Consider the following 11,327-nt stretch of genomic DNA (forward strand, 5'->3'; position numbering starts at 1 on the left):
TCTAATGCACATATACACACACACACACCAGAAAATAAACTCTCAATGCCTTTGCCTTTCATCTTTCTCTCTCACACATTAGTGATGAAGCAATCACGCACATTATTGTCACATTACCTCCAGCATTTCTTCTTGATAATGTTTCCTAGAATGATTTCAGCCCTGCAAGGCAGCACAAATGAAACTGTGTTATTAAATTGCAGCTTCAATTCACAGACATTTCCTCCATCAATTCTTTGCCATTTAACTAAACATGGCCCTGGTACATTAAAAAGTTTATTCATGAATGAGCCGTTAGATAGTACATTTAAAGTGCCATCGTTCAGCACTTCCTGCTCATGTTGGAGCGGTTTTACAGTCTGGGATTGTTGTTTTTAACCTCTTTGCATATACATATGAGTATAATCGAACTGCAGTCACAAACTGCATGACACTATTTGTTCACTAATCAAATGGACCAATCTTGGAATCTGCATTTGTGAAACTTTCAGGCTAAACATGAATGATAACACACTTCTTGGAGCCACACTAGGGCCAGATGTCTATATTTGAATACATATGAATACGTCGTTGTGAGTGTAACTGATGTGTGACACCCACCTGCCACCTGCGTAGACCTCAGCTGTGTCAAAAAGGTTGACTCCACTCTCGTAGGCAATGGTCATTAACTGATCTGCAACCTGGCAAGAAGACACACACACACATACATGCCCAGAAAGGTCAGTGTGTATTCACTGGTATTTTATTCAAGCTATAATTCTCTTTGTTCAGGCGGTTGCCAAAGGAGCAGCTCTTAGAAGGTTGTATCACTCTGGCATATCAATATTGATGATATAAATATTCGTGTGTTTCCACAGTTGCAACTTCTAATGTTTAGAAAACACTTATCAAAGTAGAAAAAGGGGTAACTTCACATTTTTTATATATCACTGCAGATACGTTTCAGTAAGAGACCTCAAACCATGGGTATTGTTTAACTATAAGTCATTTACATACACAATAACTAAGACTGTGGCCTAATTCAATATAACACACACAAATGGTAAATAGACTTACATGGCACTTTTTACACATTCTACAAACTCAAAGCACTTTACATTATATTTGCCCTTTGGCACCAACAGTACAGCCACCAGTAGCAACTTGGGGCTCACTGTCTTGTTCAAGGAGAGACTAGAGACTGTAAACTAAAGGAACCAGGGATTGAACCACCAACCTTCAGGTTAGGAGACAACATGCTTTAGCTCCTGAGCCACACCCGACCCCAAAACTGAGAAGCAGGCTCTCAAATAGAGACGTAAAGGGTAAGAAGACATGACTGAGTATAGGGGACATGGTTACAGAAATATAACCATTGTATAATTCTTAACATTTATATCAGTGGTTTAAAACTGTTATTAAGGTCTCATAATCTTAAGGGTCAGCACCTAGTGTCTCTGTCTGAAAAGCACATCTGTTGTATTTTGGTTTTTTAACAAGACTCTTTGAAGAACACAAGTAATTTACACACCAGTGCAGTGTTTGTAAGTGATATGGACTATTACATGGAACGCAGACACTCAAAAAGTCAACACAACAGTGACTGGAGAATGACAATGACAACTTGTAGCCTGGGGGAACTTAAGGACACCTCCTCCCCAAACAGCTTCCATACATCACATTTCACTGCTCTACAACCAAAATGCCTATGAAACAAAAATAATACATTTTTGTTAATTTTGAGCCACTGGAAACAAAAACAATATCTGAAATTGTTTGACTGGTTCTAGTTTGCAATATATGGTATTGGCAATGTATGAGCTTTGCTTGAAACTGAGCATAGCACTATAAATGCCTTCCATGAAAAGCTGTCTGGACATCGGTGGCATTATCCTTACATTTAAAGGATAAAGCACCTTGAGTGTTGCTGCTCAGAACAGCTGGAAAACATTTTTGATTTATGAAACACACTAGCAAACAAACAAGCACAACCTGACCTTTACTGCCTTCAGGTAGATCCTGGGGTGGAGGTTATGAAATGCTACTGTATGTGAGCACACGGGATGCAAAGTATGTGGTAGATACTGTGCATGCTGCAGGAGTGCAATCAAGTTGTCTACTTGACCTTGCAGAGACTGTGTGGTTATAGTTTAACTCTGTTGATGTACAGACTTTATTGAGCAAGTAGGATCAATCTGTAATTACTGTGAATTTGATTCCATGTTGTACAGAAGTGTGGAGTCATTCCTCTTTAGCTAATAAGTGCTCTGCTATATATGTGTGCGGCATATGTGCAGATATTCTTTGATATTTGTGCAGACAGGGTGACCATAAATCATCAGACTGAGATCCAATTTCCCGGTGGTGAGTTTTATTACATGGGGACTTTAAGTGAATTTGCCATCATTTCCCGATGGAGTTTTCTGGGGACAGAGGAGTGTGTTTGTGCACATGGTGCTTGTGTGTTTGTGTTTATATGTGTGCATGAAATCTATTTGTCTGCTTTTGTGTATATGCCTGCACATGCGTGTGCAGTATGTAGGTGTGTGTGTTGCACTTTCAGTAGTGGCAGACAGTGGGGGTGTTTTTTTTCCTAGAAGAATTAGATAATCTGTCCTCTGAGAATCTGTCTCAGCCTTCTCTCTGGAACCAGCACAAACTGGGCAGCAGTCCAAGTCTGTGTGTGATAATGATACAATAATAATAAACTTTCATTTAATGAGAATCTTTACAGAAAGTGCTTTGATAGACACAATGAAAACACGACACCTAAAAGAATAAATGAAGACCATAAGATGACATATAACAAGAATTTAAGGTCATTGTAATGAAACAAGGAGAAAATTAGGTAAAGTAAATAAAGTAATTACAGACAGAACAAAATGATAATAAAAAATATGCAGTAGAAGAATAACTGGATAACGAGTCAATAAAAATGGGTTTTAAGATATCATTTAAAAATGTTATTGCAATCAGGGACCAGCGCTCATGTGGCGTCTGAACATTTTAAACTTAAGAGCAAGACAATGAATTATGTGATATCAATAGTACTGACTAAAATAATTGGCCTGGTGTTTTCAGCAGGGCCACTGCCAGAGATTACTTTTTAAAAAATTTTATGTTGTTAGTGCATTTAATGTATTCATTCCCATCAGGATGAGAAGAGTATTTCAGGAAATATAACAAAAAATGCTTATAAATCACCAACAATAACTTTAAGAACAGGGATATAAAAAAAAATGCTGAAGGCTGCATTAGAGGACAGACAAAGAGACACAGATGAGAGGACAGTCACAGACAGAGAGCCAAGAGGGCGATGTTGTCTGTTTTTAATGGGTGACTGGACTTTAGCAGCTGCTTACTCACAATGAGTCTCACAGGACACTAAAAGGTTGATCTTTGTCACGGAGGATGCATAGTGACATTCACAGGGTCAGAACGTTTGTGCTGTTGATGACGCACTGCTGCTTAATCAGACTTCTGGCCATTTTAGATGAACTGAATATGACAGATGGCCTTCAGATGGAGGAACACTTTGAAAAAGCACAAACTGCAGAAACAATGCACCTCTACCCTTACCTAGGGAAGAGCAGATAAGTTGCAGAAATACATGGGTTGCTATGCTTCATGCACAAACAATGCAGGAGAATTGGATTTCCTTATATGAAAAAGTGAGAAATGAAACATTTTCTCTCTTACAACCCCAGAATCAAGACTGCAGTAACTTCCCACATATACCCACGCAGTCTTGAGTTGGTTTTATGACTGCACTGCCTCCTCCCCTCCACACTCGCTACATGAAAGTTAACATTGACAAGAGACGATTCAAATTCACCTTACTACTTATGGATCCACTTTTGGCCCTTTTGAATGAGTAAGCAATGGTAAATTGCATCTCACCATCACCCTTGTGAACTTTGCATCTGGGAATGTGCTGGCATTCAGACAAAACTGGAGTGTAACAAACTTTACAGCACTTTGAACAGACATCCTCTATCAGGGCTGTTACTAAAGGCTTTATAAAAGGCATATAAACTCAACAGTATTCAGAGATTGCTGAGAAAAACAAAGTAGTCCATGAGGTTATGGTGGACCACTCGTTAGGTTCTGACAGTGGAAACGCAGCTATAAATGTTCAGCTGGAACCCTGGCATCCTCGCTGATAGACTGCTGTGCTCTGAATGAGATGTGGCTGCATGCTAATAGAGCTAGCTTGGTCAAATAACAAGTACTCACACCTCCGAAAATGTCAGAACAAATATCTAAATAGGCATTATGAGGCATTAAACTGACCAGATATTCTCAATCCAAGTGGTTACTTTGTCACCTCAAAAAAATGTCAAAACTTAATGACGTGACATAATACCAGACCTATGGATGAAAATGATAACAGTTTTGAGCCTGGCCCAAAATCTCTAACAACAGCCTCTTGCCTGGCTGTTGCTGCATAGAGCAGATTTTTCTTGGTTTCCTTTGACAATGGGCAGCTGTCACTAACACAGGGATTTGTCTTGGTATGTGCTCGGAGTGCTCAGCAAGCACGGCCGCACACTTTGGACACAAGGGGGCTCACATATAGTCAACAGCCTTTGCAGCACTCACAATGGTGAATAATCTTTAAAAATATTCCTGTATCCAAATTATGATATAAATCAGAACCAACATCTAATCAATTGTTCGGTGGGCTATGACCTACTGCTCCAAAAAATTCATTAAGATCTGTTCATTTCATTTTGAGTTATACTGTTAACAATCAAACAAACCAACAAACGCCAAGCAAAAACATAACCCCCACCCTTGGCTGAGGTAAATAGTCCTTATTATATATAGCGCTGAATAACAGGGAAAAGATAGGACTTTGTGTTCCGTGTTTGCATAAGTCACTGCTGGATCACAGCTATGTGTATATTTGGGTCTCCCTCATAGCTGGGTTAGTGTGCCACAGTTGTTGTGCATTTCTTAATCGGGGCAGGGATACTGAGCTTTGCTGAGGACATGAAATATATTTAGGATCCTTTTGGTAACAAAGACATTGAATGGGGGTGGTTCAGGACAGCAGAGGACCACTGCATGTGATGGCAGTACTGCTGCTACTGTAGAATTCATTGGGATGCTTCTTTTTCTGGGTATTTTCAAAGGTAAGAACACACCGCTATGTGTCTCTAATCAGAGCTTAACGATTTTCTTCAAAAATGAGTCCACAAAACAATATCTGAAAAACATTTTGTGTATTAAAATCCTGTAGCTGTCCTACCAGAGGAATTTAGGCAGCATTAAAACAGAACTGTGTACAATATTTTTTTTATTTATATTTTGCTGTTGAAGTCTAAGATAGATCTAACTATTCTACCAGCTTATTTAACAAGATTAGATGGCTGGTTTACAAGCTTCAATTAAAACACAACAGAAGTGTTGAGATAAAAGAAAACATTAATAAAAATCCATTCATTGTTAAGTTGAGACAATTTTATATATGATCCATATCAGAGGACCTGAACAACAACTGATAGCTTGTAAAACATCATCAACGCTCAATGGGCAAGTGTCACTTTCTGCAAAAACTTAAATGAACTAAAATTAAAAGATCAATTTTCATTGGTTAATCAATTTGTTCCTGATATATACACTACCAGCCAAAGGTTTCAGAACACAGCCGAACACACTGGTGCCATTCTTTCTACAACTGAAATCACTGTGATATATTTTGACATTTAAGTATTTCATGACAAGTGAAAAGCCTTAAATGCTACAAAGCTGAGAAGTACTGTAAACTGCTAGAGGTTAAAAAAAAAAAAAAAAAAAAGGTCACCAAAAACTAAAAATGTGTTTAAATTTCATATAAAACAGGCCTTTTCAGGGATCAAGTAATTTACATATTTTCTGCAGCAGTGGAAATAAATTAGGCTTTGAAAATTGATGTAAACAGCTACTACAGGTGTTTCAACTTTCACTGATGACTTACAACAACAAACTATGTTATTACACATTAGTACTCATTGCTACCATATATCAAGTTAAACAATCAATCAAAAAAACAAATTAAACAAGTGAGATGAAGGAAAATGTTTTATACCTCATCTGCGATCTGTCCTCCAAATGTCACCCATGTACCTGGATGGAAGAGAGGGAGACATTGCAGCATTAGGAAATATTTCTATGCTGTCAGTCCGTTGTCTGTGTTCGTTTGTGTGTTTGACATCCCAAGATAAACACTGCTACACGGGCTGTGGCACCAGTCGAGGGAGGCAGTCAAGTTCCCAAGAGAAGCTCTGTCCTGTTCAGGACTGCAGCTAAGCACCGAAGAATAATCTTGTGTGAGCACCTGTTAGCACGTCCTGTCTTCACTCGGGGCTGTTTGTTATGGTCATGCCAATGTGGAAAACCTTGTGTCCCTGTCCTTATGTCAGTCCATGTGTGTATGTCTGGATAATGAGTATGTATGTGTGCATGTCTGACTACATGTTTCTGACTGCCCCGCCAACAGACAAAGGACTAAACTACCTGAGACACTTAATCCTCAGCACATTCCCTCACTGAATTATTCATGTGGCTTCCATTAAGATTATGTCAAAGCAGTTTTAGTTATCTATAACAGTGCCACCCTGTCAAATTGGGGGGTAAATGGTCTTATACTTGTATAGCGCCTTTCTATGCTTTTACAGCACACTCATTATTCGGCCATTCACCCATTGCACTCCCACGCACTCACGCATTCACACACCGGTGACATCACCGGGAGCAACTGGCAGTTCAGTGTCTTGCTCAAGGACACCTCGACATGTTGACTGGACAAGCCGGGAATCGAACCACTAATCCTCCGGTTAGGAAACGACCCGCTCTACCTCCTGAGCCACAGCCGCCCCCACGGTGGGGGGCTTTTACATCGGAAAACTGTCAGTCTGGTGCAAACCTTTACATATATGCCAACCTGCATTTATACTTTGGCAAGGGACAACTTAACAAACTGAATTAGAATATGATTCATTTGGTCCAGCAACAATCTGAAAATCTAGAAAACCAATATGATAATTTTATCATTTTATCACATTCACATGTGCTGGGAGCGAACAGGAAATTCAGTTCAGTTCAATTCAATGTTTTTCTGAGGGTTCGTATTCTGTACAGACCGTTCATTCCCCTCAGCCCTGTGAGGCACACACTTTGCCCAAAATGAACAGACTTCTTCAAACTCTGCTGACCTCCATTCCTCAACTGCGATAAAAGAAGTGCTATATCTCAGAGACAGGCGCCTTTAACCATCTGCTCATTTCAACACACGTACACTCCACTGAGGCTACAGATGACATCCTGAGGATAAAGCGGATCTGTTGGAGTGTAATGATATTATCTTAACTTAATAAAAGTGCACCAAGCTGCAGTTCTCAAAATCACTATCTCAGCAGAACTGCAAGTGAAATTTATTCAGCAGAAAGGGGTGGGCTGCAGGGTGAAATAACAATCACTGATGAAAAAAGATGCTTTGTCTATTGTTAACAACAATAACCACAGTATCCTCACTAAGGCTGTGTTCAGACTGAGTTTCAAAGGTGTGGAAAAATGCAGCTCTCCCCCTTTATTTTTATAGGGGATTGCATTCACCGCAGCCGGCATCAGCTGAAGGGGACTCAAAACGATACAATCCTGTGTGGGGGACTATTGGCACACGGATTCCCACAGGAAGAGGACTCTCTTGTTTACCTTATTAGCATGAGCATTCACTGCTATTCACTGTCAAATTTGGGCCACATTTTACGCACCACAATGACACACCATGCATTTTCATTAGTACTGGATGCTAAGCCATGTTTTTTTTATCTATCATTGCCGTAGAAATTGCTGCTAAGGTAGAGGAGGCTATGTTAACAGCATGGCTAATCCAAAACACAATGGATACTTCCAGGCTAGAAATGTGAATGAAGCTGCTCATGTTGACTCCTCACAATGGGGCTGTATTGTACACCGCTACACTACCGCATGGTGTCCAGTTGTCACTCTGGGGTTTGTTTCTGAGCAGGAGACTCGGCATGTGATGAGCACCCCGCAGAGCTCTAATGTCAAGGCCTCTGCTCCTTTTAGGTCCAACTGAGCTTCTGTTTGATGGAAATTAATGCCCTGCCAGCGAAAAACAACTTATTTTTATGGACAGCTGCTAGTGGAAAGAGCCAGAAGTGGCACTTGATGTTACTATGCAACAAGAGTAAATGCTAATTTAGCAGTGCTTTTTCCTAAAGCTTACAGGTGCTCAAGTCAACAGGTGAACATAAACTAACTCCTCATAAAGCAACTTCAAAGTCTGAATATATCAAGAGGTCCTTGTTTGACTGCCATCTATAATGATATACATTTCTAGCCTGTATACTAACATCAGGCATTTAAACTGACAGGACAAATGCGATAACAAATTGACATGAGATGAACTGTACGAGGAAGAAAAGCTGGAGAGAAAAAAGCAACAGGGAAAGAAACTGAGGAGCGTCATGAGTGGGTGATTGATGCGAGAAAGTTGTGGACTTGGCAAGAGGTGTCATTTATCCTCTCAGCGTTATGTGAGCCCTTTTAACCTGACTCTTGGATCCAGGTCTGTGCCTGGCAGCATGATAGATGGCACACATCTAGATGAAATATTTGTCTCAGCTGTCTCATTTAACAGCCCTAACTTTCTTTTTCATCTTCTCTGCCTACAGATGGAATGAATTGGTCGTAATTTTTCTTAGATTAATTTAAAACTCCAATAGAATGGTGCAGTGCATCTATGAGCTGTTTAGGTTTATTCAGACAGGACACACAAAAGTAAATTATTGGACTTGGATTATATATGCAAAACTACATCTGCATCTGACACATTTTTGTACTATTTAAGTGAATTATATTTAGTCTATTGTCTCAAAGGTAGAATTCAGTTTTTCACTGCTCTTTGAGTGTTTACTTGGTTTTATACATTGTGTGAGTTAAAGTTAGTGAGTTAAAGATCCTGTATGGCACCTTATAGTTTTGCATGCATTTGTTTTGAGTACTGCCTCTATTGATTTCTTCAAAACAATTCTACTCAAACTGCCTTTGCATTCTGTTACATCTGTTTCTGTTATGTCTACTATTTTGGCTTCAGTACCGAATACTGGGGGTGGATAAAAACAGCATGAGGCAGACACAAAATGCAAAAACCTCTGAAACCAAGCAATGTCCAAACTTGAAATCAACAACTTTTTCACTTTCAAAAGAAATTGAAGATTATTACTGTATGTTTACTATCATACAGCAGGGCTTTTCTCATCATTCACAACTTTAACAAACAATTTTATTGTGATAAAATCATTAGGAGTACACTAGAGATGGGCTGGATTCGATCCTACATCATTATTGGGTCCAGTATTGATGTCATTCACTCGGACAGACAGGGCCAATCTATTTAACAATTCATATTCCAGTCTGCAGCTTGTGCTGAACCTTGAACCCGCCGTAACCTAACATAATGTAGCATGAGACATGTCACTAGTCCAGATTACATCCCACATCTTACTATAACTATCCATCCATCCATTTTCTATACCATTTTATCCTGAATAGGGTTGTGGAGTGGCTGGAGCCAATCCCTGATGACATTGGGTGAGAGGCGGGGTGCACCCTGGAGAGGTGTACCCTGCAGGGCTGACCTGTAGACAAACAACCACACACAATTACACTCACTCCTAGAGGCAATTTAGAGTTGCCAATCAAAGCTACATGTCTTTGGACTGTGGGAGGAAGCTGGAGTACCTGGAGAGAACCCACACAAGCACAGGGAGAAAATGCAAAAGAGAGGCACTGGGTTGACTGGAACTCAACAGTGTGGTTGGCGACAGCGCTAACCACTGCACCACTGTGCTGCCCATCATAACATTAGCTTTTGGTTTGACTAAAATGTTGTTTGTTTGGAAGTATTTCATTTCAGTCTGGAAATGCCAGAAAGCAAGACAGCTACTTGTAATGTGTGTAAAGCCAGCATGCCAAGGGGTGGAATTACAGTTGCGTCGCACAATATAACCAATTTAATCATGCAGAGGGTTTACATGAAAGAGTACCAGGAATTCATGATAGCCCGCAAACAAGAAAACACCACCATGCAGCAGACACTTGCTGATGCTTTCCAGAAATGCGATAAACTACCAGCAGACAACCTGAAGGCTAAAGGGATTTCAGAGAAATTGCTCAACTTCATTATGTTATGATCCCTGGTCCTCGGTTTCCAGTAATCCACTTTTACTTTCACACCTCTTCCTGTTCCCAGCTCACCCTGACTCCCGGGAGCTTTACTTCATCACCCACATTGTTTTCACCTGCTCCCCAATTACTCACACCTGCTTACAACGGCATATAGCAGTTTCTCACCAAGTGGGAAGCTGCCAGATTGTTCTATGCCTTGTCTAGACTCTCCAGCCCTTTATCTTCTGGCACCTACTACTCTGAGATCGAGACCCTGCCTGTATTATCGACCAAAGATTCTGCCGTGTCCTGACCTGTTGGACTGCTGTAGACCTTGACCGTAGATTGAACCAAGTCACTTGCTCTTTGCCTGATCCTTCGATACCGTGAGCTGTTCTCTCCCTCACCTGAGCCTCCTGTAGAAGGGAATAAACTCTGTCCACCTTGCCTCTGCCTACTGGCTCTTTAATTGGGTTCACATCCCCACATCTTACGGGAGCATTATAGACCACTCCCTGACACATTATATGCGATGAACCACCACTATCTGTCCTAGAAAATCTCAGATTTTGCAGCCTGTTGGAGCACTTAGAGCCCAGGTATAATCTGCCATCCAGAAAATATATTTCACAGACAGCTATGCCCAATCTATACAACCAAGCATCATCACAGTTAGAATATGTTAAAGCCATGAGCTTCACAACTGATATTTGGACCTCAGATGTGAGCAGCATCGAAGGTGATCCCCTCTGTTTACTTGTTCAAAGATAAGTGAGACATTTCTTGACTTCAGGAATGGGAAATATCAAAATTGAAATGATAAATAACTAGATTTTTTTTTTCCTTTTTTGAGGGTAAAAAAGTGGACAGTGACAAAATATGAACACAAAGAGAATGTGACAAATGGCTAAAGTTGCCTGAACACCTTGTACTATGAATATTAGTAATGCCCATTAGGATGCGAAACCACACAGCTGTAGATTTTGAAGGATGAGGATAAAGTAGAAGACAAAGTAGGACATAGAGGAAAGAAAGTGCTGCAGAACTAGAGGGATAGAGGCTCTAGTACATCACGGTCCATCTCTGTTTCCTACAAAAGTACCAGAATGACAACACTGCTGCCTTTTCTACACTGCAGGATTTTCTACAGGAACCATTGTTAGAAATCA

General features: G+C 40.2%; 1 protein-coding gene across 1 annotated transcript in view; it reads right to left on the reverse strand.

Annotated features, from left to right (window-relative positions):
• Window positions 1-11,327, reverse strand: part of kcnab1a (potassium voltage-gated channel subfamily A regulatory beta subunit 1a) — a 57,111-nt gene that overhangs the window by 11,870 nt on the left and 33,914 nt on the right. Inside the window, 3 exon segments of the mRNA XM_020600318.1 lie at window positions 118-162; window positions 601-680; window positions 6,053-6,090. Coding sequence (XP_020455974.1) covers window positions 118-162; window positions 601-680; window positions 6,053-6,090 — 163 coding nt within the window.

Source organism: Monopterus albus, unplaced genomic scaffold (assembly GCF_001952655.1).
Source record: "Monopterus albus unplaced genomic scaffold, M_albus_1.0 scaffold46.1, whole genome shotgun sequence".
In the NCBI taxonomy this organism is placed as follows: Eukaryota; Metazoa; Chordata; class Actinopteri; order Synbranchiformes; family Synbranchidae; genus Monopterus; species Monopterus albus.